Source organism: Phlebotomus papatasi, chromosome 1, assembly GCF_024763615.1.
Source record: "Phlebotomus papatasi isolate M1 chromosome 1, Ppap_2.1, whole genome shotgun sequence".
Classification (NCBI taxonomy): domain Eukaryota; kingdom Metazoa; phylum Arthropoda; class Insecta; order Diptera; family Psychodidae; genus Phlebotomus; species Phlebotomus papatasi.
Window position 1 is genome coordinate 65,898,776 of NC_077222.1, and position 27,848 is coordinate 65,926,623.

General features: G+C 35.2%; 1 protein-coding gene across 2 annotated transcripts in view; it reads left to right on the plus strand.

Annotated features, from left to right (window-relative positions):
• LOC129810211 (uncharacterized) overlaps positions 1-26,830 on the plus strand; it is a 90,233-nt gene extending 63,403 nt beyond the window's left edge. For both annotated transcript variants that reach the window (XM_055860546.1, XM_055860539.1), the window contains exons 3-4: positions 21,063-21,364; positions 25,034-26,830. In XM_055860546.1, coding sequence (XP_055716521.1) covers positions 21,063-21,364; positions 25,034-26,293 — 1,562 coding nt within the window. In that variant the 3' untranslated portion in view covers positions 26,294-26,830. The remainder of the gene's footprint in view (positions 1-21,062; positions 21,365-25,033) is intronic.
• Positions 26,831-27,848: the final 1,018 nt, after the last annotated feature.

A 27,848-nucleotide genomic window follows, 5' to 3' on the forward strand; every position in this document is an offset into this window, starting at 1 on the left:
CTTCGAACACTTCATATTTTCTCCATTATTACCTTGTGTTAATATATTTTAATAGCTAATCTTAACCCTTTAAGGATGAGTTAGTCACCGGTGCCTCAAAAATAAAAACATTTTTTTGACCATAGAGGTTCATTATGTCCCCTAAATAGTTCGAAAAATTGGTTTTTATATTTGGGACACCGGTGTCCCATTCGTCCTTAAAGGGTTAAGTCACACGTTTCCTGAAAGAATTAAGTCAGATTCATTAAAAGGTATAACAGGACAAATATAAAAAGTTCGAAGCCAGAGTGTATGAAGCCTGAAAACCTTCCTCTACATTCGGATTTTGCGAAAACCTTTGTAATCAGTAAAATATTTCATTTCAGTCATGAAAAATAAATGATTAGAAATGACATTAAACCATATGACATGTCGATATGATTCATAAAATTTCTTAATTTTCTCTTTGTGAACATAAATTCACTACTTCCGTGCTCGTAAACTGCTTTATTTAATGTTTGAAAATTGATATTATAGCTACGAAACTCCGTTTAGATCAGAAAAACTTCATGAAATCTAAATTCATATTCATTTTTTACACGCTTGTAGTATGTCTATCCCACTCTCTGACATTTAAATTGAATTGAACTAGAATTTGATGTGATGTTCTTAAGAAGATAAGGAAGAAGTAGAGTACTAAAGAGTGGAAAGGCATATTCAAAAAGTTTGGAAAGACAGGGATGAAGAATTTGATTTCTCGAAATTTTCATGATCTAAAAATATGAGAAGGAGGTAGAAACATTTAAATTTTTCATCCATGTTGTTACAGTTTTCTCTATGAATATTCTACTATATAAATATTTTTGTTTAATATTTATTATAATATGTATCGGCTCGGATTTTAAAATAAAACAGTAAATTTTTATACGCTATTCATATCTTATCTTATATGAAATTCAAATAATAACAAAAATGTAATTTAAAATAGAATACAAAAAAGAATTCAAAATAAAATACAACAATTAGTATTTACAACAGCTGTTACCTAAGCCATAAATTTATCTTTTTATATTTTTTATATTATAATATTGTTTTCGTAATCATAGAAAATCCTTTTAAAATATTTTAAAGGACAAAAAAAAATGAACAGTAAAAATTCAAACTAACTAATAACTTATTTTCCGTAGTATCGACATCGATTCTGAAAAATGTAAACGATAGCTACACTTTTTGTAGCTTATATAGAGATTTACCAACATTCAAATTCTTTTAAGAATGTCCCAATAAATGGCCCAACAGTGAGTAAAAAGTCAAGATTCACTTAAACTAATAGATATAGTTTTATCGATACTATCGACTCGATAGTATCAAAAAGTTATCAATCCACCCCTGGTCAGTAAACAACCACAAAATGTAAAAACGAAAAAATGTGCTCTTTTTCAATGAAATTTGGAATTCAAACGAAAATTTTTTGTCATAAAATAATTATATCAACGAATATTTGCGTATCATACTAAGAACCCAGATATGTTGAGATGGTTTTTAATAGTTTTTTCTGCCATTTTGAAGTTTCGCTACATAAAACATCTCAAAATTTATGATGTGAGGATTAGAAAATAATCATTTCTGCACATAAAATATAACGTTTTTTTTTCTTATATAAATATATATTCAAAAATTACGCACGAAGCGTGCTCAAAAGCACAGTTTTGTTTTGTATATTCATAAATTTATTCACTCCAGTTCCAATTAGAATTATTTAAATTTTCAGTACTATCTCAATGATGGCAAAGTTCTTTGAACTTGAATAAAGTGAGGCATCTTAAAAATTATTCACTGGAAGTTAAAATCTTAAAATTAATAAAGTGAAAATAATTTTTCTTTTCAACATGCCATAAATCAAAGCAGTGATGTTTAAAACTCTTCCTCATTGAGTAGGTTTTCAAGATCTCATAAAATTTTCAAAGGTACTTGGTGTATGAAATGAAGTAGCTGTTGTGATGCTATAAATTTTTCTTATTATAATTTGAAAAATCCTCAACATCTCTTCAGCTTCTTTTGCCATTTAATTGAATGAGGAACTGTGTTATAAGATGAATAAATGAAAGGGATCTTTAATTTAAGCAATTAGGAAATGTTTCAGCTGGAGAAACATATTTGAGATTTTCTAATAATTGTATCACACTTTAATTTTATGGATGTTGATGGCTTGTCTTTTAGAGAAATGGCATCACTTAGGGAAAGGTACTCTCCTTTCGAACGTTTATGCTTTCGAATAATGTGAATTTCTTTTATTTTTCCTAAGAGATTTACATACAATTATCAATAATTGATTATGAGCTAATTAATATTTAATAGAAATGTGTAAGTACCTTAGGAGAAATTAAAAAAAAAATCACAAGGCATGGACGTTCGAAGGGACAGTACTTTCCCTACCGGTATTTTATTTCATTTTACCATGAATGAATTTGTATATTTAGCTAAGATTTTTATATTTCTTCATTATGATAAGGCTGGCATTAAGTGGTGTTATTACCCTATATTGCTTGCTGGATAGTAAGGCATATTACTGCATCATTGGTACAACGTTTGCATTTTTTATGCGGGACAGTATTAGGAAATAGTAACTACTATTTACGCATTCATAGTGAGTGTGTGTTGAAAATGGAAGGTAAATTGCTGGTAAATATTACTAACGTTGAAATTTAACAAATCGTCGGTTGCCTCAGCAACTGTGCTAACTGCATCTGCTTTGTGTCTGCATTCGTTGCAAACGCCGCGCAGCGATGCGTTGCTTACAACGAATGCTGACACAAAGCAAATGCAGTTAGCACAGTTGCTGAGGCAACCGACGAAATGTTGTTCCTCAAATAGTGCGTTCTGTCCCTCTCTTAAGTTTCTCATTGAAGTTGTGAGAGAAAGAGGCAAAAGTTGAATGAACCGAGCCACAATACTATAGTACTTACAACTTGTAGTAAAACAGTGTTATTTTCCTGCTGATATTTGTGTGCAAAGCACAACTTTCACTTGCAATTCTGTGCCATAAATATATAATAATAAATAATGTTGAAAAATTTCCCGTTGACGATAACTACAGTGTTTAATCGTTAAAATCCGCAGAAGAGGGTGTTTGCAATATTGCTTGGCATAATTGGTTAAAACGTTTTTCAAATTGATCTATTTTGCATGTTTTCAGCACTTGAGTCAAGTGCAACCGTATTTAGTGATGACATGTGAAATATTTAGAAGAAAACTAATTTGTTTAAGCTAATTGACAGCAGTCCACTTTAGTGGTTTTCAAAGCATTGTCCATGCCTGGTGAAATGATTAAAAAATATTTAATTTACTCAACACTCAACCACTTCCAAGACAAATAACTTTGGTTTCACAATATCCAATCGACTCCCTCCTGAGTGCAACAGGTGTCAATTGTTGGTATTTTTGCGCAATATTGAACAATATATGCAAATAGACTCACACAGCACGTTGTGGTGCTAAATTGACTCAATTTCAGTGTGGGTGACAACATAGATAAATTTATGATTCGGAAGCATGACAAGATGAATGCTTTTTTTTCTTTTTCCAATTTAGTTTCAGTCGATAAATTTTCATTCTAAAGCTTCTCTTCCTCATCAATAAACTAATTCCTTCTGACAATGTCACGGAAGCCCTGAAATACGTTTAAAAAGCAATCTAGGCTACTGATAAACTTACTTTCGCTTATAGAAGTTATGATTCTTTTATAAGAAATCCTAGATGAAAAAATTGAGCAGAAGTTTCATCAGATTTTTTTTAATAAAAGAAAAAAAACTGAATTTACTTAGGGGAGATAGGGGTAGAATTAGCCAGCAAATGAAGCTTTTTTTTCGCGCGTGATTTGTGAAAAAATGATAAGGTTTGTCTAATGTTTTTATATTTCATAAGTAGCATTAGGATATTGGCTGTATGAAACAGTGTAGTTCAAAGCTCTAAAACCCTTGACTTTTTCTAGAGAGGATAATGAAAAAGTATGACACATTGGCTACACGTACCCCGGCCTGGGTAGGTAGATATAGCCACTTTCAGGGTGCTAATTGCCACCAGAATTCCAGACGAAATTTTAAACTGGAGATACCAAATATATTGTTTCTCTTGATACATTGAAGCCCACTGATGCTAAATATGTCATTTAAACCTAAAGAAACAGGCTTTAGCCGACTTTTTTATGACATTCCTAATGAAAACTGGGTTTTAACATGATGCAATTTAGATTGACAAAATAATTCTGAATGTAAATAAAATAATTGTAAGAACCAGATTCATTTAGAAATAGGCGCAAAAGTAGTATAACAATCTAGTCCTATAGCTCAAAGTAGCCCCACCTTCCCCTATCAGAGAGAGCTTACCTAAAAACCCGTTGGAAGTTCGAACGTTTATATCGACGAGGTACACAAAGTCGAGCAAGTGCATAAAAAGAACATTTATTTTAATGAAATTGCAAAATAAAAGTTCTGCCATCCTGATTTTTTACAAAACTACACAAAAATTCACTTTTCCCAACAGACGTTTACATACTGTTGTTGATATTGTTGACGACTGAAGTGTCATAATACAGAAATTCTAAATGGAAGAACAATCTGCGCTAAAGCGGAAATCACATGAACTTGCACTTTAGGCTTCCGGTAGATCTTCGAATAGATTAGGCTTGGCTTTATTTCTTCGAAAGGTTATTAATTACTGAACGGAGCCATAGGGGAAAGTGCCCATGCTTGATACCATTGGAAGCTTCGTAATGACTAAATTTTTCCTATGTTTCTCAATAAACGTGACTCCGCAATATATTTTAAAAACTGGCTACTTTCCCATAGTTTTTAAAATATGGTTGCGATGAGTCAAATATATTTTGTGAAACATAGAAAATTTAGTCATTACGAAGCTTCCAATTATATCAAGCATGGGCACTTTCCCCTAGATGTCTCTCGAAGCGGCGCCGATTTCTCCTAAGAGCGTTTCTAGTGTTAGCCTATGAGTTACTCCTTCGGGAGGGGTGTTATAGAGAGAATTAATATTGAGAGTTAGTTCATGTTGAATTGTCGAAGGGAATAGATCGCTAGGAGAAACGCCGATAGTTCTGGAGAAACATGTGGTGGTCAAGGCGCTCATTCATACGATTGCTTGGTACAGCATTTACAGATTCCCTGACGAATTTAACAAAATCAAATTTTCCATTCATTTTTTTCTCAAATCTATTTCATATCTCTATCAGACTCTTTCGCAGTCAAATCTACATTGAATTTGCTGTGATGCTCCCGAGAACAAGAAGAAGATGATGAAAGAGAGGAATGGACACATACAATATGTAGGGACGGAAATTTTGATTTTATGATTTTTTTCTGATCTAAAAGAATTACCAAAAGAATTTGGATCAATTTGATCCTTTTATTTTTACCAGAACTTTGTTCACTAAATTCAAATTTTCCTCCGTAGAAAATCAAAATCAAATTTAAATTTTTCAATGACTGAAATTTATATTTTTGAACTGAACAAATTTTAATTTTTACTAACCGATTGATTTTTAATCGGTATTTAAGTTTTCACCGTTTAAAGTTTGTATTTAAAATCGGCTCTTAACATTAAGTCTGACTGTAAAAGTAACATGTAAAAATTAAAGAATAATACTGATCGGCCGGTCTAACCGATTTTGACAATTGGTCATTTTCGAAAATAACTTATACTTTGAATTTAACCTCGATCAGCGATGGTTGTTTAAAACTGAAAAAAAAAACAGTAGTTGTGAATATGAAAAAATGCATCGAATATGCAAAATTGCATGCGCGAATTTATCTGTGAAATAAACTGTCATGGGTGTGGATTTGTGTGAGAATAAAATGTAAATATCATGAAAATTTACATGGAACTATTTCTCGTAATTAAATTAGCTTCATATACAGAAACAAACATCACTTTATTAGCCTCTTTTGTGTGCGTCAGAGATCACGATCATCTTGATTATTATACTAATGTTCGTGTCTATGTATATTTTGCGACAATGAAAAGGGGTTAATTTTCAGTGCTGTTAGTCTCCTGTTCCGCGATATCATCGCGACAACGAAATGGTTTGCCCGCTGTTCAAAATATCTCTTTTATATAGGAATGTTTTTGTTTTCTGACTGAAAAAGGGGATTTTCCTCTATTCTCACAAACTCTTCTCAGCCAGTCGCAGAAGACTATAATTCAGGCACCTATTAAATTTGTGTTACCAAGAATTTCTAATAAACGAATTATTAAAAAGAATTATCACACCAATATTTAGAGGTAATATGTTAAAATTGATTAAACAATTAGCAACAAATTTGACACTACTAATAACAAAAAATACATCAGTAAAAAAAACAAACTCAGTTTATTCCACCCATTCCACCTGGGATAAAAGTTTAGAGCATGTCTTCAATACTGTTCTATTCCACAATATCTATTGTTAATTGTCTTATCATAGTATGAAATGGAGCCATCGACTTGTGTAAATGAAGTAACAATCAGTTAATATATAGAAATTCTTATTCTATGACATCATCGTAGGATGGATCAGATGATCAAGTTCTTTCAGCTTTTATTGAAGAATCCCACAGAATTTTCATTCACGATCTTTGGTAATGCAATGAAGTTGATGGTAATTTGCTCATGAAGTGTCAAGAAAAAGCACAAGAGAATATGGATAAAGAAGACAGCGTAGATCCATCGTGATTCGCAAGTTTTCTTCTTTTGGCACCTCAAACAATGTCGAATTGAAAGGAGAAGAAACAGACATGCCATAAGAATCGAGGTCAGTGCAATTCACTGCATGATACCTTGATAGACTTCTTGCAAACTTCTTGACTGTCCACAATATGTGTGGAACAGAATGAATGACAACGTGGGAAGCCTCAAAACTTTGCAAAGTGCTTGATTGAAAAAAGCATTTCGAGATTATCGTTATGTCGTATTAATCAGTCTAGTTAAAAAGGGGTTATTTCCTATAATGCCCGCTATTTAGGAAAAATATTTTTCTGTTCTTGGTCCTTACTGGTCGTAGCTCTGATCTTATTAGGGGAAAGTGGCCTGCCTTTGAATGCGGTAACCTTTGAACGCTTCACTTTCTCTCTCACTGAGAGAAATCCGAAAAAGTTAAAATAACATTCCGGAAATGTTAATTTTACCCTGCAGTATTGATCCGAAATCGGTGTAAATATTATGTTTTTTTTAGGTGTATTAGGAGTTAAAGTTACCCTTTTTCATGTTAATTTTACTCTTAAAAAGGTGTAAAATTAACATTAAAAAGTGTTGATATATTTTTGCACCTAAAAAGTGCTAAATTTACGAAGAAAAAAAGTTAATCGCACCCTCGGTTTTTTCTCAATGCTCAAACTTCTGTAGACTAATAATTTCAAAGTAAGTTTTCCTTATCATTATCGTCTTGTACATATCTCAATGTTAAACTTCATAAAACCCATAACCTTCTAAAAACAGCCTCTATTATTTAATTATTTTTTTTCTTTTTTAATCTTTAACAATTTCAGTTTAAACGCATTAACTAAATTTTCAAAAAGGGAGTAAAATGGAAATTGTTGGAATTTCAAAAATTGGAAATCAAAAAGTCTAGTGCAAAATAATTTATTTTCCATATAAATTAAACAATTTTTTTTTATATATTATATTTGTGAAGCCGGCGTTTAAAAAAAGATTTAAACTTTCAGGCCGTAAAAGCTTTTTTATGCAAATATTATGTTGCAATTGAAGATATTAAAATTTTAAGACTTCAAGATTGTTCCGTGAACCTGGACTGGATTAATTTATTATTTAACCCTTTAACGACGAGACACTTTTTACGGACTGAAAATTATCAATAAAAATGAAACTAAGAAACATAATCAATGATAAGTCTTACATCTAACCTTGGAAAGTCCAACAGAGTCTGATTCGATATGTGTTTTGCTTCTATGAACGATAGGAACGAAATAAGCCTAAAAATTTAAGTAATTTTTCTGACAATACCAATGAATAATATTTTTCGCTTTAATGAAAAATATTACGTATGAGTATTGCAGTTTTTATTGCCAAAAGGGTTTTTCTTAAAAAAAATTGGAAGTATAAAAAATAAGTAGAATCAATTTTGAATTTAAAAATTTAAAATTTCGCCATTTTTGAGCTTAAATATTTACTATACATAGCGAATAGCTAGAGACTTGCAAAAAATATTCTAGATTCCTTGAACCTTCTACTTTACAATTATGTACAGACATAAGAAAAAAATAACTTTAGGTCAGGAAAAATTATTTTCTTTATGGGACACCGGTGTTCCAATCGTCCTTAAAGGGTTAACCCATTCGCATCTATAGCATTGTTATACGTAAATTAGACGATTTTTTGATATCCGAATTGCGGCTGTTCAAGGATTTTTTGTTACTTTAATTTTATAAAATCTGAAAAATTACATTTGTTACTCTTTTCTTGCTTGCCGTAAAGTTGGATAAAGTTTGTGCACAAAGTTATGCACAGATAAGCTTGACATCGCATAGATTTTGATAATATTTTTCCTAATTATCTTTCCCGATATGAATTCTGAGTGACAGATTCTTTTCTTAGATGGTTATACGATATAAACAAATGGTGTTTGAATTAGTTTAGTGTAGAGTAGAGAATTAAAATTCAGTGACCGTTAAAACTTTATGTTTTATAGCGTCTGCATAGATCTTGTATGTATAGTTCTTTCTACCTGCATTTGTATTTGTATCTGCAAGGAACAAATTCCAAAATACAAATAAACTAACTTAAATAATTCCAAGCTTTATCTAGAATATAATAATGATAAAAGCGGATACAACATCCTATATATAGAAGAAGTAGGCCTTAGTCCTAAAGAGATTTCTAATCCTAAAATAAGGATAGCAAAATGTGAAAATTATTGCCATTAATTTCCAGAAAATTTCTACTAACTTAAGTGGTATTCGAACCCTGGACACTTACATCATAGGTCAAGTTGCTCTAACCGTTTATATAATCGAGTCCCAAGTACGGATACAGTATTGTACAATATAGTGTAAGAATTATAGTAGGAACTTTTCTTCTGAAATAATTCACAAGCGAGTTCATGTAGTAAAATTCTACAGCAATTTGCAGCGCCAGCGTGCAATAATATGAAAATCCCATTCACGTGTGCCAATTGAAATGCATCAGAATTTGCAATTTTTCCGTCCAATATTGCTGTGATTGTTTTGGGTCACAAGACATCGTGAAACCCACAATTATAGTTTAATAAATAATATTTAATGTGCAGTAGAGAGACCCATTGTATGCTTCAAATACTGCTGTACACATGCACTTTTTTTTCTCCTTATGCCCTATGCTTTATTTTTACCATGTACTTACTCCACATATTTTTAAGGTTTGTCAATTGGCGATGTGAGGTTGGTTATTGCCACAATTGCAGACTTGTAACGTAATCCATTGTAATTTTTCCCGCCACAATTGAGACGTGTGCCGGCTATGTAATGAAGAGCTGAATGAGGCGAATCGGAGACTTTTCTCCATACTCAAAGCATACACATTAATGAGGAGGATTTTAATGTGCCAATTAATCATGCAGAAAGTACATATTGACGACGTTCAATAATTATATAGCAGAGCAGAAAAAATACATTTCTTTCTTTTATATAAGTTACACACTTCTTTTCTAATCTGGCATATAGACGCAGTTACGTGAAATCTGATGATGACACTTGAGCATTGGATGATCATAATCGCGGAGAGAAAAAAAACCAACTTAACAATCGTTTCGATGGCTCAAAGAGGAGTTATGCAATTTAATAAGTCATTAAAGTATATTTGATGCTTTAGTGTTATACAATCGAGATCGAGATGTATGTTTAAGTTTCAATGGCTCCAATCATACACTTAAATACCTCTAATCAATCAATTTAATACGGGTAAAATCACTGCTCAAGAAGCAAAGTGATAGTGTTATGGAATGAGAACTTATAAAGATCTTGCAGCTGACATTTTATAGTCTTTCAATGAGAATTGGTGCTTTTCTTGTAAAAGCTATCGAGGTCCTTGTTGTGCTTTGTACTCGTAAGGTCTAATGATTCATGACTCCTTAAAATGATACTTATAGTTATTTGCAAGTTGCTGTACAAAGAATAATGTTTCTTTTAGCTTGCTCTATTTTTTTAAGCAGCCTTACCATTATACTGAACATAACAGCATTTCTGACATATTCTCTCTTTTGGTTTAATTTTCACACCCTAGTGTTTTCCTTTGATTTTGGAAATGATTTTGAGATATTTTCAGCACTTGATCGTAAATTGGCCAAAAGATCAATATTTCCCTTAGCACCATCGTCATTCGGTTTGACGTAAAATTCTCAGCAAAATAAATGCACCAAATTTAATATATCATTCCTAATTGATGTCTAGAAAATCTACTTTATTAGATACCTATCGGTTTTTTAGGGAAATTTTTTGAGACTATTTTTTTCTGGTGTGAATTCCGCTTACGCAGAGATTACCTTGAATGTCGTGTATGAATTTCAATTATTCAAACATAGAATTTACTCTATCTTGCGCTCCTTCAAGATCATTGAATTTTCTGGGCAAATGTTTAACCATACACCATTGTCACATGCCTCGGTCATGATACACCTTAAATCGTGTGGGTTATATACTCCATAATGAATAGGCATGTTGCCATAAAAGAATCATACGACATAAAATGTATAATCACAGTTTGGTGTACGCTTTCAGAAAAATTGCAAACAGTATAATATATCACAGAGCACTGTTATCATGCGATAAGTCATTATCTGAATAAAAAAAGAGTTCTTCATACCTCAATGTTTGTTTGAATAAGTAATCACCAAAGTAAATCCACATTAAACAGAAATTTAATTCTCAAAAAGGATATAAATTAGCAAATGAATGCCACATTTTTCGACAAGGTGCCAACGCTCGCCAGGAAACTTAAATGTTTTGTAGCACCAGATAATGGCGTACTTAATCTACATTTTACCAGATTTATCTCAAACTTTCCAGATAAGTACTTAACACTTTTACAGTTGGACTTGTGATATTCTGTAAGGAAAGAATTTAATTTGACTTTGTCATTATCGGTTTTAAGAAAAATTTGATAGGCGGCAAAAGCTAGTGCGTTTTTTTTTTTTACAAAAAGGTCATAAAGCTGCAAATTTTTAAGAAAAGAAAACCTATTGAGCAAGGAGTGTGGCGATTTGATTTGGGTATTTGAGTTTCTTTAACAGCTAAGGTTTCAGACATGAGGTTTAGCCCAGTTCCCGAAAGTCTCAAATTTCAAAATAGTAACCAATTATTTTTCAGAATTAACCAGCATAATATTCAATCCTAAGTTCCTTGACAGACCTGAGGATTAGCCGAGAGACGGTTTAGTGTAATTATACTCGACATAATGGTTAAACTTCATTTCCATCATTTTCCACTAAGTCGTCTCTCGACTTAGGTCGTAAAAGTGTGTCTAGAGCATAAGGGCCTTGACAGATCTGAGGATTAGCCGAGAAACGGCTTAGCATAATTATATTAGAAATAATGGTCAAACTACATTTCCGTCATTTTCCACTAGCTAAGTCGTCTCTTTTGGCTTAAGTCGTAAGTGTGTCTAGTGCATAAGTCATATTTTCTCAGAAAATCTTTACTGATAAAAAATAAGAGAACTTAAGCCATATAGCTAAGCCTTAGGTCTGAAGCCCGTATAACGCAAACCTGTTATCTTCATTTATGCATTAACTGACCAAAAAAATGCTTGAACTCAATTGTGCTTACAAAATTTTATTTTAAACAGTTTATTGATACTTTATCCTTGGTAGCATTTTCTTTTAAAAGCCGCAGGAAAGACATTGTAAAGTCCTTAAACTATATCTTGTAACGTATCTTTTTCGGTCTTGATTACCCTTTTACGGGCTTCAGACGTGGTTTAGCCATAGGGTCTAACTGCTCTAAATTCTTATCGATCATGATTTTTTGGAAAAATTAAATTTAGAATTGGATTATTAACAACGAATGACCTATAAGGTTTTCAAAAAACAATAAAATTGATCGCTATTTCGGATTTTGATACCTTCGGGAACTGAGTTAATAGAAATAAGGGCCTTGACAGACCTGAGGATTAGCCGAGAGACGGCTTAGCGTAATTATATTCGAAATTAAGATTAAACTACATTTCCATAATTTTCCACTAAGTTGTCTCTCGGCTTAAGTCGTAAGTGTGCCTAGGGCATAACCTATACTAATTCTAACCATTAGTCTGAAGATTGCTGTACAATGTAAAGCAGTCTTCAGACTAGAGGTTTATCCCAGTTTCCGAAGGTCTCAAAAACCCAAAGAGAAAGCGATTTTATTGATTTTTTCCAATCAAATAGATAATTTCCTGTTTATAGTCGAATCCTATGTTAAAATTATTCAAAAAAAATCTCGACTGATAAGAAATTAGAGCAGATAATCCATATGGCTAAGCCTTATTTCTGAAGCTCGTATAAGATGCCCTACCTATTTAAAGAGGGTTAAAGAACTTGATACAATCATTTTACAAATAAAATTGTCATTAAATTAATCAAAGGTCGGTAACCATCTTTGAATGTTTTTGTTCCATAATATATTCTCTGTGCTTTTGAACTATTTTTCTAAGAATTTGAGCAAATTTTTAAAATCTATAAGTAAGAGAACTGGGGCTAAATTAGCTAGTATATTATTTAGTACATTATTTTTCACATTTATTTTTCCCAAAGACTGATTGAGTACACAAAGTACCTTGTCCCTAGGGTAGCCCTATGGGTGGGAAGTGAAGATTGTGCATCTTTGAAGCGGAGTGCGATTGTGCCTTCCAATGGCATAATGCTCCAGACAGACATAATTGATTCTGAGTTACGAATACGCCAACACACCCTTAAAAAGAGTAATCTTGCCGGGCCACCACCTCCAGTAGACTCTTGACGCTCGTTTTCCAAGTCCTAGTTAAATTTTATCTTACAATTTTTAAATCATTTTGTTACACTTGAAGTATGAAGAAGTCTCGTGTTTCATGTATCTGTAGATGCAGATGACTTTACCAACCTCCTGTCTGTACGCATCCTTTAATTCTATTACTTAAAGGATGGTCTTTACCAATCGAACATGGTAGAAACGATCAATTCATTCAGACCATTCTTAACTACTACAGAAAATCTTACGATCAATAGGAAGCAAAGTCACCCGCATCTATTGTGTTTATCTTGAAGATGAAAAAAAAACAAGTTGTAAACATTATACATAATAATTATACAATACCTAACACAGATTTACTCTCCTCTCATTTTTCATTGCTTTTTTAACACTGCGGTTTAAGCGATATTTTATTGAATATCTAGTAAAATATTTTGAGTAACGATATTTCCAGAACGTAGTAAGAAAGAACATCAATCTTTATTATAATTTTTTTTAGCAAAAAAGAACTATCCGTTTTATACGACTTTTGCGGTTTTTACATGGAAATCTTATCTCAGCAAGGTGACCAACCGCATAAAATTATCGCAATAATTAAACAAAAAATTTCATTGAGTTAATTAACTGAGATTATCTACTTATCACAAGCTTCATTTAATAGCTTTAAACAGTTGGATGGATATACTTTAATGTTAAGGGGTCATACAGAGTGGTTTTACACAAATATCCATGTTTTTTTATAACTAAATTTCTAGTAAAGATCAATTTGATTTTATATAGGATTTTTTTAAGGGAAAAAATTTTACTTATATTGTTTATAAGAATTATAGGAAAACTTGTCTGAAAAATCTTAACACGTTAGATAATAAAGTTAAAGGCAGATTCAAAACCTTAAAAAATTAAATTCAATTCAATTCAATTCAATTTATTTAATTTAAAATAGGACAAACTGTCCTCTGTACAAAAGTGGCCCTATACAAAAGTAAGGTAAATTAGGAGCCTGCAGAGGCAACATGATTCAGGATAAGCCCCCTCTTTCGCTCTCTGGGCAAAGTGTTCCAGAGTATGACACCCTCTACAAAAATGGAGTTGCGAAAATTACGACACCCTGAACTGGGCACACGGAGACACGAAGACCTGTAGGATGATCCAGCAACCACAAGCTCTGCGAGGTACCGCGGCTTACCAGTGGAAAGAAGCCTGGAGATGAAATCCACCACACGGGTATCGAGATAACCGGGCAGTGGAAGACCGAGAATAGAGTCGATAAATGCAGAAATATGATCATATTTACGAAGTCCGAAGACATACCGCAAACATGAGTTAAATGCCAGTCTCAGACGATTTAGAGCGTCATGTTGTGTTCGAAAGAACAGTTCACACCCATAGGTGAAGAAGGGCACAATCAGCGCCCTAACCAGTAGCAATCTAGTGTTTTGGGGCGTAAAGGATTGAAAGCGCCGCAATGTACGCAAGGTAAGAAAAACCTTCCGACAGATCTCTGCAATGTGATCCGACCAGGTAAGAGTGTCATTGAAGATGACACCAAGATTCTTCACTCTGGAGGAGAGCGGGATCACTTCATCCGAAAGATAAAGCGGATGTGGCGAAGGATTCCTACCTCTAGAGTGAATGACCAATGCATGAGACTTTTTGGCATTCAGCACAAGGCCATTGTTGTAGGCCCATAAAGTGATTCTCTCCAGATCATCATTCACCGCTTCAAAAGCGTATGATGAATGAGACGGATCCCCAGAGCAATAGACCTGTAGATCGTCGGCATACAAATGATATCCGCAGAACCTGAGAGCCTGCGGGAGATCATTTATAAAAAGGGAAAACAGAATGGGCCCTAAAATAGTACCCTGAGGGACTCCGTGAGTGAGATCGAGGGGAGACGAGGATGATTCGCCGGACCTCACTACCTGGGATCTGGAAGCAAGGTAAGACGAAATGAGACGGACGGACACCGTAGAAAAGCCAAAAAGTCTCTCAAGTTTATTACAAAGTAGATCGTGAGGGATGCTGTCAAAAGCCTTAGAGAAGTCCAGGAGGACCAGAATGCTGAACATGGCTCTATCCAAAGACAATGCAATGTCATGATTAACTTTAAGTAGAGCCGAAACAGTGCTGTGATTCTTGCGAAATCCAGACTGAAATTCACATAAGAGATTATAGCGATCCAAATGTGCAGACATCTGGTCCAGAAGGATGATCTCAAGAGGCTTTGAGAGGGCGGGCAAGATACTAATTGGTCTAAAATCCGAGGCAGACGCAGGAGTAGCCACCTTCGGGATAGGAACAACAACAGCTCTCTTCCAAGCAAGTGGGAAAGAAGAAGAGGTGATTGCAAAATTAAAAAGGTCTGTGATACACGGGAGTATAACAGGTAAAAGAATACGGATGAAATCTAGGGATATTCCGTCAGTTCCAACCGCCGAAGATTTAACCCGCGACACAGCTGAAGAAACAGCTTGTGAGGTAACACACTGAAAATTAAATTCCGGAACTACAATCTCTGAAAGAGTAGGGTAGGGACAATCCCGGCGAGGCCCCATGGAGCAAAAAAACGAGTTAAGCTCGTTCGGGTCAGCCTCAGATGAATTCGAGGCCTTTTTTAGTCCCAGTCTGCCCAAATTGCGCCATAAGACAGCAGGTTCAAGCGACGGATTCAGTTGCTGATGGTAGTATCCAGACTTCGCATCCCGTATTAAAGTTCTCACCTTATTACGTAAGATCTTAAAGGAGGACCAGTGAGAAGGCTGACCAGACCTTTTCCATTCCCTATAAGCTCTATCGCGGTCACGGATGGCTTTCAAAATGTGCGGACGCATCCAAGGGGTCCTGGGATTATGCAAAAGAATCCTTTTGTAAGGGACGTGAGACTCAAAAAGAGAGAACAGAAAGTCGTTGAGCATTTCTGCACGTTCATCCACCGTTTCCAATGAATTGATCGACTGCCAATCCATGGAGACAGCAGCTTCAAGAAGGGAATCCACATTAACTCGCTTAAGATCCCTAACCAAACGATAACGATTAGTCCTGTCAACCTTCGGAATTGAGAAAGAAAACTGAATCATATCGTGATCAGAAATACCCGGGAGCTCCTGCTGACCGTACGAACGAAGTAGTTGCTCACAATCGCATGGAAGCAGTGCTAGATCTAGCAAAGACTGACCCCGAGTAGCAGAGAAAGGCAGGTGCAAAAGAGAGAAAATGTTGCAGGCGGAAATAAAGTCAGTAGTTAAACGACTAGGTTGAAGTAAATTAATATTGAAATCACCTAAAATGAAATAGCAACTGAACGGAGTCAAAAGATCGAAGAGCTCCTCAATTGGTTCAATCGATCTCACGGGGGGCGGATAGTAACACACACAAACAATGAATGCAAAAGAAGAGTTAGGGTGGGAAACATTTAAGGATAGGTACTCAACCGGCCCTAATACACCCGACGAGTGAACAGACGCCACAAATCGGTCCGAGAGATAAATAGCGACTCCACCACCCCTCCCCGATCCCCTATCACACCGATAAAGCCTGTAACCGGGAGCCGCAACAGAAGCAAGAAGAATAGAATCATTCAACCAGGTCTCCGTGACACACAGCGCCGAGAACCTGAAGTCGCACAGAAGGAGCCGCACCTCATCAATGTGGCACCACAAACTCCTCGCGTTTACATGGGCTATTATAAATTCTGATAATTCATTTATATCATTGTGTGTAGCCGAGGTCGTCGTAGAAAATTCATCAGGAGAGACGGTGACAGGGCTAGGGAGATGGGCGTCGCCTCCGCCGAAAAAACCACCTGCCCACATGTACGCCACTAGGCCATGCCTCCTTCCGCAGAAGACTCCGAACACAGTCCCTCGGCACACCAACACGGAAAGCAGAGTATCCGGCGACCCCAGTGCGATTTAACGGCAGAATAACACGAACCACAGTTGGCGACTCCACCCCTAGATCAGAGACATGTCTACGTAGAATCTCTTCTGTAACATCCACGTGGACACGGGTAACATATACCCAGCCAAGACCGGAAGGCTGTCGAGCATCAGACACCGGGGCCGCCCTGAAATCACCCATCTCAGCCGCAGAACCCCCAATCAGCTCGCGTCTTTTACGCTTTTGCCGTTTCACTTTCCGATTTCCACGACTGTCCAAATCAACAATTGACGGGCCGGGAATTGGGGGTACAGTATTCGAATCGGCACCCAAAAGTTCAGGGTGATCACGTCTAGATGGGCCAGGACGATCCCTCAAATCCACTCCACGGTTCAGCGACTCATTGCGAGATGGAGTAGGAGGCCTCTGTATTGGGCTGATGTCGCCGCCAGAGCCCGATACTTGAAGAGCATCTCGAAAGGAAACCTCACCGGAAACTCTACTTAAGGAGTGATGGTCTATCAATGTTTCAATTCTTCGAACAGAGTCCTCTCGATTGTTGGATCCTGCGGTCTCCAGGCGCAAAAGACCGGCCTCAAGCACAGAAACTCTTCGGGACAGAGCAGCGTTTTCCGCCAGCAGACCAGCCGTCGAGCGTTTATATTCGAGCTCAAAAGAGCTCAATTGAAGAACGCGCTCATAGAGCTCCGAGTTGGTGGATTCCAGGTCAGCAACACGAGAATTCAAGGCCTCCACAATAGACATCAACCCCTCAAGGGATCTAGGGGCACTCAGTGCGGCCGATCGTCGTCTATGGCTCGAGCACCTCGAGCAGGTCCACGCGGCGTTACCAAGGTTTATGGCAGCGATGGTTTCAGGCGATAATACCGGATTAACGCAGTCGAAATGGTACCAACGCAGGCAGACCCCGGAACACTGCACACCCGGAGATCTGACCGGCGTAATAGCAGAGTCGCAGCTGCAGCAGAGTACACGGTTTGAAGGCATGTCGCACTGTATCCGTGATATACAGAGACGCAACGGAGGGACGGGGTGGTATAATGATATCACCCCGCACAGCTACTCTGCCAAATCCCGCGACGCCGAAAATCCACAAGATCCGTTTCCCTTTTTTTTTTCTTTTTCTTCTTCCTCTTCCCCTTCTCTACGAAACCGGAAAGCGGGATGATATAAAATGATCACCCCGCAAGGATGCCTCCTCCGGGATATGGAATACTGAAATCTCCAGAGGCACACGCAAAAAAAAAAAAAAAAAAAAAAAAATCGCCAAGCCGCTCACGATGTCTTGCACGGATCTGTAGCTTGGACACAATTGGAACAAAAGCCAAGTGTCAGCAGGCCATGTAATCTGCCAAAAAATAAACAAGGCAGCACTATAATGCTCTTGGGTATTTTAAAGAGTAATTTACCGGGAAAGCGGGGTGCAAAAAAAAAAATTTTCACCCCGCACAGCCAATCCCCAGACTCCCACGACGAAAAGTGTAATTAGTCACATGCAACCCACTCAACCAGTTGCAGCAACTTGGCGCCAAAATCACGATGAAGGTAGCTCCCGCCGAACGAGTGCCATCAGCTGATACACGATCTCCAGCAGGAAAGTAGTCACATAAACTACCGTTGGGTGCCGAGGAAACAGCCAAAACTGGTGGAGTAAGAGAGAAGAGGCCAGAAAAGTTTTTCCTCTATTGGTAAAATGAAGGAAAATACCAGGAAAAGTGAGGGCAAACTTGTCAAACCCTCACTCCTGAGATCCCCCGCCGATGCAAAACCTCAAAAGCTCTTAAAGCTGGAACAGCATAAGCAGCAGGACCAGTGAATAGATCAATGCACTCTTCGCACCAATGGGTAGATACTCAGAAGCACTGACAGAAAATCCAGATAATCTTCACTGCGATTCCTCAAGAAACTGACAATGCACAGAGGTTTCTCACTCACTATCACCCATAAAATCCACTCAACATTGCACGGGTGCAAAATCAAACACGGAAAACTATTATTTCCCGAAAAACAACAGAATTAACTATAGACTAAGCAGAGCTCGATGCAACCTCAATCCACCATCACAGTTCTCGCCATGTGGAATTTTATAAATTCCGTTTATAAAATTAAAAACCCGTGCAAATAGAAACTAAGAGTACTTTAAAAGTGTGTTAATTTTTTGTGCAAGTAAATCAAAATAAAGATATATGGCGTTGGCACACCTTTTCAATTTTCTGAAATTCAATTGATTGAAATTTTACCTCTTCTCTTTCAAACTCAAATAAGATATGTTTGTCTCTTTCTGTCAAATGAAAATTAAAATCTCAATTTCATTTCCAATTTCATTTTCAATTTCAATTTGAAATTTTATTTGACAAAAAGAGACATCTGAATCTAATTTCAGTTTGAAAGAGTAAGAGGTAAAATTTCAATCGATTGAATTTCACTCAATTGAAAAGGTGTGCCAGCACCAATAGTTTTTAAAAGTTTTTAAGAGATTAATTTTAAATAATTTGAGCGAAAAAGACAGCAATAAATGCAAATTTTTGTAAGTATTGCTATCTTTTCCGACATTCCCTGTAACTTCATAAAAAATATAATTAAAATATTATCGCTCCGGCACAACTTTTAAATCAGGAAAATTTCACGAAATCGAAATTCACTTCACATCCCTTTTTTTTGTCAAGCATTTTGAATATGTCTGTTCCATTCTCTTGCACACAAATTTGGGTTGATCTAAATTGAATTTGTTATAACGTTCAAAAAAGAAGAAGAGTGCGAGAGAGATAGACAACGTTAGAGAGTGAAAGAACAGTCGATTTTGATATCAGGAAATTTTTCTGATCTAAATTTAAAAACTAAAAGGAGTGCCGCAGATTGGAATGAACTTTGCAAATTTCTTTTCTATATTTAGCGCTAAACCTACCAAGACCCGGTCAAATTGACCGGTTTAAAATTAACACATATTTAAACGGTACTATGTCACTATCAAACTTTATGAATTTCTTAAAATATGCATAATGCATGTAATATATAATATTTTTCAGTCTTTAAATTTAAATTTTTTGCTCTTTTCTAAGACAAATTTGTTGAGTATCCTACTCTACCGCGGTTTGGAATTTGACCAAAAAGCGACCAAAACGGTCGGCATGTTTAGTGTTAAAGAGGTGGCAAAAAGAAGAAAAACCGTTTGCTTTTTCTTAGCACAAATTTTATGTAACTCCTTTATAAAAGTTATATGATTATAATTATCTTGGCGGGTAGTTAATTCCGGGCATAATTAATTGTTTATCTGATTACTTATCCAATAAGCGATTAATTGTGAATTTAATATGAGAAGGAGTTAGGCTTCCTGCTTTTTACACCCTCACATAAAAAGAGATTTTAAATGGTGTCATAAAACTTTTCAATTTTCTCGAAATTTTAACGATCCTTCTGCGAATTGGAAAAGTTCTACGACTGAACATGAAGATTTTGAAGGAGTCATTTAAAAGTAAAATAATACGCTTGACAATGCAGTATGTTTGAGTAAGAACAAGTTAGAAATATTTTCATGTAATATTGGCAATAAGATCAGCTAGATAAATAAGAAGTATGGTGAAGTATTTTGATCCGTGTGCTAATGAATGTGATTTAACAGTCAATAAAGACTGGAAAAGATTGTTTTATGAGCTGGGAAAACTATTAGATTTCAATAATGGATGGAAGAACAATTCAATTCTCACTGTGAGAGAGATCATACAAATATAATTTTCGATATTTATAGTCATTGTGTCACTCTAAAAGCAAATATAATTGGGCAAATGAAGAGAAGTTTGAGCAATTAAGATCAAATTGCATCACGTCTCTGTGACACATTGAAAAGAAAAGTGGCAATTTGAGTACCTAACAACACTTCATCTTCAACTTGAGCTACAGATAACTTACTAATAGGATGCAATTAGTCAAGACAAATGAATTTGGGCACAAAAAAAGAGGTATTAAATTGTGTGAAATGCAAATGATTTCGACAAATACTTCACTTGATTAACTTTGGTAAATAAACTTGCTAAATTTTTCGTGTACAAGGAACTTTTGAACAATGTACGGGAAATTTTTTCGTGCAGACTTCATCACTAAAAAAAAACCCTCATTGTTTGCCTTTTTCTTCTAAATGATTATTTATTTTTTCCTGGACACTTGTCTCAATTGTTTTGGGATTTTTCTAACCACTGGTTTCTTCTTTTTTTCTGTTTCTTTCAGGAGAAGGTTGTGTGGAGAAACCTATGTCGACTCTATGGCGAAACTATGTTCAGCACTACAAGCCAGAGGTTGTTATGAGGATCAAGGTGTCCTCTTCAGGTCTTAAGGCAACTACCAAACAGCATGGTCTTACAGAATACTGGAGTCACAGGATAACTCACTGTGCAGCTCCTGAGAATTTCCCCAGAGTCTTCTGCTGGATCTACCGACATGAGGGGAGGAAGCTGAAGCACGAACTTCGATGTCATGCCGTTCTCTGCTCCAAAGAATCCATCGCCAGAGATATTTCTGTCACACTACAGGTGAGACCTCAATATCATCTAATTGGCCAACAATCGATTTCACTCTCGTGAGAAGATGATAAGCGTGAGAAGTTTCCAATTCTAATACAATTAGCATTTGCTGATGCTTTTTGTATCGAACTTTTTGTATCACGAATAATCTTTCATCATTTATATCCTCATTAATACCTTTGAGAGTTCACACGATTGAAAGAAAAAGATTGAACGATTTAAGACGAGTTGAGAAGAAAATTACGAAATTTTATTTAATTTCAAGATGTTGCGAGATATAGACACAAACAAGGGTCAGAGGTTTCAATATGAATAATTATTACTACAATCTCCATTATCTTTTATTAATTCCGGATCAAAGTGTATTAATGGATTAATGTATAATGCATGGATCTTATAATATTAAAAAATAATATATGTGCGTGTATCATTTTGATATAAGATCACAGATCTAAATTTTTTCCTACTAAAGCAAACTTAGAGTATTTAAAATAAGAAATTAATTGAACTTATTAACTTTATCAGGGCATTCAATAAGTAAAGTGATAGATGATTGAATTCCTTTTAGGTTATGTAACTTTTTTACGTTCAATGCGTTAGAACCATTAAACGAAAATAAAATACAGTAGACTCTCTCTCAATCGGGCTTATGGGGCAAAATATAATATCATCCAAATTATCGAGAGATTTGGGCATCAAAGTCATTGTTAATTCCCAAGTTAATTCCACAAAAAGCGCTCAAATATAAATAATAACGATAAAACAAGAGGGACCACAGCGAATTTGAACAAATTTGGTTCAAAATCAAACGAGAAAATTGTCAACAAAATCTTGCGCCCGATTGAAAAAGAGCCGATTGAGCGAGAGTCTACTGTAATGAAAAATTCAAACAACTGAAAATTAATTGGAAGAAAATGGTGATCCGAGACACGCACCATATAATTAACCTATCTACAGTATTTACCGAACTTTAAATTAAAAATTATACATCCTTTCTTGTTGAAAGAAAATATACAAAATTTGTATAGATACTATACATATAAAACAGAAAATATTTTTTTAAGGACAATAAAATGGTCTAAAAAGATTTGATACGAATAGGTGGTGTGTGTCTTGGGTAACCGTTTCTTGTTACGATTTTTATCAATGTCCAAAGTCTTTTGATTTTATTATCAAATCAACTAAGAAAGAGCATAACACGAGCTTAAAAAGAAAGGCAAATGGCCCCTACACACTTGAGCAATTTATGTCCATATTGAAGAGTTTTTCCTGCACAAGCTATCATTTGCACCGAGCGGGACTCGAATTACTATTTTATCTTTTCACTTTTACTTACTATTATATTTTGATTTTTATCATATTTACAAAATAAAAAAGCAATAAAAATAAGTTCCATCCTACGGCCTTAAAAGCGTCTACACACTAAAGAAAATTTATGTCCATATATTGAAGCAAATTCCCTACGCTTGTGTAGAAAAAACTCTTCAATATATATGGATATAAATTTCTCTAGTCTGTAGAGGCTTTTAAGGCCGCAGGATTGAACTTTTTTTTATTGCTTTTAATTTTGTAAATATGATAAAAATCAAAATATAATAAGTAAATAATAATTCGTAAAATAGTAATTTGAGTCCTGCTCGGTTCAAATGATTGAAGCGTCTGAATGAACATTTTTCACGAAAAATAGGGTAAGTGTGCCAAATTCCGGCCAGCTTGCAATTTCGGCCACCTTTTTTGTTCCTCGAATTTCCATGAACTTTTAGTTTTTACATACTCCAGAGATTATACAATGTAAAAGAATAACAAAAAATGTAGCTTCGACAAACAAGATGACGTGAAAAAGATATTGGAACAATTCCCGAAGGGCAAGGAACTATGAGAATGAAGGTGGCCGAAATTGGGCACCAAAGCTATGTCTATATTTTTATTCATTTTAAAATATATTAAGATTGATTTTAGAGAGTAAATAAAGACGGTAAACTCTTTACAAGGTTCCAAGCAATATTCTTTCAGAAGAAAGAATAAAAAAAATCAATTTGTATTTAAAATATTACATTTCAAACTTGAGACTTTGACGCTTGCATGCAACTATGCCGAAATTTGGCACACTTACCCTAAACCGAATATAATACCTTTGTAAACTGAAAAATGTACAATATGGCAATTAAACCCCATTACATCGAAAGGAATAAATAATAATAAATACTCACTCTGTCCAAAAAAGTCGTACATTCTGTCATATAAAATGTACTAGCAAACGTACGACTTTTTTCGGGAAGGAGGGAGTAATAAATAATATAAAAAAATAATAATGATACTAAATACAGCGGGCTACTTCAGAGAATTTTTATATCTCTGAAATCTAAGAATTGATACGGACAAAACGAGTGGATCACAATTATTGTTTAAATATTGGAATATTGGCAATAGATTCAAATTGGAGTTCATTAGTCTAACCTTTTTATATGAAGGCTACCATGTGTTCTGATTGTTCTTCTTCCTCTTCTGGAATTTTTTTCTTTATCTGTATTTTATCAGATATTTCTGGTTTACTTTTTGCTATAATATCAATGGAAAATTATGAGTTTATTGATACAATTGCACCATTGAAATTTTTGCTATTAAACTTTGCAAAATTGATACTGAAATTAAATTGTTGATTCAAATAAGTTTTGTCCTTTTTGGCTGTTTATTTTTTTTAGAGCAATTATCTTAAAAGTTGAGCCTAGCTTTTTTCACTAATATAATTAATCAATTTTTGAAACTTTTAGTTTAAATTGCAATAATGATTATGAATTTTTTTTTATTTTCATCTTGTAGTTTAAAAATCCAAAATACTTACATAGGGGAAGGCTTTCAGGCTTCGTACATACACTGGCGTCGAACACATCATATCTTTAAAATATGAGGTGCTCGAAGCCAGAGTACCTATGTGCGAAGCCTGAAAGTATTCCCCAATTACTTTACGAAAATGAATAATGACGATTTTCATGGAAACATGAAATGTACCAGCGTTAGTTAAAAGTTTTCTATCAGTTAGATTATTTTAGCTCTTCAATTAATAGTACAATTTTTTTTTTTAATAAAACAAGTTTTATTCGGATATCATTAAATATGATATTCAATGCTTTAAAACAATTATTTAGTCTCATATCTCCCTATAATTAGCTAGAACTTGAAACTTTCTAAGCTCTAACCAATCCGAGAACATGATGGCTAATAAATATTTTGCAAGATAAATATTTAACATAAGAATAATGCTTTATTCTTGTATTTAAAACTCTAGTGTTAACAGTACACTATTCAAACTATTCTTAATTTTTTTTATACCCCATTTTATTTATGAAAGGGACTTTTAAAACAAATTTATTAGTCCCCTTAATAGGCTATCTATTAAATTATTAGTTACTTATTTTTTTTTTACTTAGAATGGGAGGGAAAACTAACAGGAAGATTAAAAGGAAATAGATAAAATATTACACAACAAATATCAGATATTCAATTACATTGTGTAAGAAGTATCACTTCCTCCATAACGTACATATTTCCTTTCGTGCCTTACATTTTAGTGCAATTCAACGAATTTGGTTTTTTGTGAGGGAATTTTCCATCAATTTGCATTGTAGTTATTTATTTAATTTGCCCTCAAACTAATGTAGTTTGGTCTGTCTTTTGCAGAATAACCTATTCAAAGCGCTGAAAGAGTTTAGGCAGGACAAGCTTGCACGCCAAAATGCTCGGCTCAGCCTAGCCAATTCGGTGTATGACAATCCAGTCATCCCACGGCGGAAATTGCTACTGAGTGTGGGTGGAAATAACTACCGACCACCGCTAGAGAGATCCAAATCAGCGCCCAAACTGATGGCTATTGAGGAGGACATTGGTGAGGAGGAGGATGAAAATGAGACTGTTGAATCCACAGAAGCGAGAGCATGCTGTCGGGAAGATTCTCTGTATCCGGCAATGACACTGGGCAGGAGACGATGCCGACGAGGTCATTCAATTCGTCGCACTGGAAGGCGAGGAGTGAGCTTTAAGGCACCAATCTTGGAGGAGAACAACAATGACTGCATGGAGGAGGAGCTGAATGGGAAGAAGAGTGAGGAGAAGAAGGTGGATTTCGATACCAAAAATAGCTTTAAGACACCCAATGCCGGAAGTGATGAGGACTTTGATAGTTTGCTGGGTAGTGAACCATTGATTGGTGAATTGATGTCGCTGTTTGAGATGAAATTGCGTCCACCGCCAAAGACAATGAGTCTGTCAGATCTTCTGGATACAGACGAAGTCAAAACGTCCATATCCCCTGTTACGATGAACCGAAGCCTGGATACTCTGGATAAGTACTCAGACTCTGAAGATGAGTCGAGTTTCTTCAGTCAAAATGATATCCTGGCAATGCTGAGGAAGGAGTCAGCGAACAAGAGAGGAAGTAGTCCAGATCAGCGTTCCACAGAACTGTACGGGCCTCTGCGGCAACGACCAGGATCGACTCTCAGACTAAATGAATCTCTGAGTAATCACAAACTCACCCCCGTTGCAGCTGGTGACTCGGATGAGCCGCATTTGAATGAGAAGGTGCAGAGGTCTCCAGAATCGCCACCGGCGATGCTACGCCTGCCAACGGGCTTAACGCACCTGGACAGCGATGAGGGAAGCATCTCAAGTGGCTGTGAAACTGCGAGCACAGTCACAGCCAATACGGATGAGATGACTTCCAAGCATAACTCCGTCGAAGATGATGTGGTGATCCTTGAGCCCGTCGGCGAGAAGAATTCCCTGGTGGAACTTCCGCCCTTCAGGCGCAGTGTCACATTCCCACCTGATATGAAAACCCTCGATAACCTGGACTCTGACTCGGAATTCAGCGATGAATCCGGCTTCAGTGACTTCCAGGAGAACTCCATCAAGACTCGCAATAAGGCTATCATGGCCTAAGAGTTACCATCTGTTAGTTTGATCGAGGAGATCACCCAGTAAAGATCATGAAATGCGTTTTAGTTGAAATTTTAATAGAATTTGTATTATTGATGTGATAGTTTTAATATGGGAGGATTCCATCTATAGACCAACCCCTGTTAACAACTGTTATCATAATTTAATGCATGGGTAATGTTTCCTGATATTCTTATTAGACTGCAGCACGTTGTTAGTTAAAACAGAAAATACCTATACCGTAGATGTAGTAATTGCAAAATTTGACCTTTTTGGTGTATAATAGCTAGAAAAAAAAAGAAGCAGTGAGAGGTGAAAAGTTTAGAGAAATCATATTGAAGGGGAATAAGACCAAATAATACACTGAAAAAATAACTCAAATTTAAAGCTAATATCCATGTAAGATTGTTATTAAATAAAATTGTTTTTTTTTTTGGAGGAAATTACACAACTTAAGTGAATAAATAATTATATAGATATTTTATTGTACCTTCAACAAAATGGAATCTTGTATTCATACAATAAATTTTATGTACCTAATTCAGTGTACTTTTCGTTTCTTGCTGAAAATCCATCATAAGCACGCAATTTATGACCAAAAAACAAGATTTTTCCCCATATGCTGTTACGAATGTGAAGCTAAAGAGAAAAAAAGTATCAAAAACATTTTTTTTGGTTTGTTGTTTTCTTTTTACAGCATCAAGGCGTTCTTAACCTCTGTCGACATCCAGATATCTAAATCATTTAGTTGACCTATATACTTGAAATTAAAAATAAAAAAAATGAAGATTTGCAAAATCTTTTTATATTTGCTCTATACTTTATAGATTTTTTTTAATGCAAGATTTTCATGAAGTGTAAGAATGTTATAAAGCAGATTAAAGTTTTTTTTTATCATTTAGTATATTATATTATTTTGAACAGTCTATCTGGGGCAGTATCACGCAGCTGAACCTTTTTTAGAACTCATTTGCTAAAGGAATACGAATCATATTGAAACTATGTTCCGCTGATTTTTCTTGAGTCTTGACTATTGACTATCTGAAATACTTCTAATCTGATATACTGAACACTTTCTAAGTGATTATCGTCTTAAAAAACCTTATTTTCAAATGGAATGCATGCGTGAAACTACCCCATCCTACCTTTAATGTAGCCTTACAAATTCAAAATTGCGTTATAAAAAGATTTTAGGCAGACTGAGCTGTTTCGGAGCTCTTACTGAACTAAAAAAAAAAAATACTATAATGCTTCTATAGAGCAAAGCAATAAAAATTAAAGCTATATAGTCATTCGAGGAGAGTTGGAACAGTGGGAGAGATGGACCACTTCGCCTCCTGCCTACATCCTATGCACGATCTCCACCTCATTTGGTCTATTTGTGCCCTTCAACATTCTAATAAAAACCCCCAAGTTACAGCTTTCTACCTTTAAAATTGTACGACAAAATTGAAAATTAATTTTTTGGATGTCTGAAAAATGGCCAAAAATTTTTATTTCGCCATAAGAATACGAGTATTTGGGAGTTGAGGAGAGATGGAACTTAATAGTTTTGGCA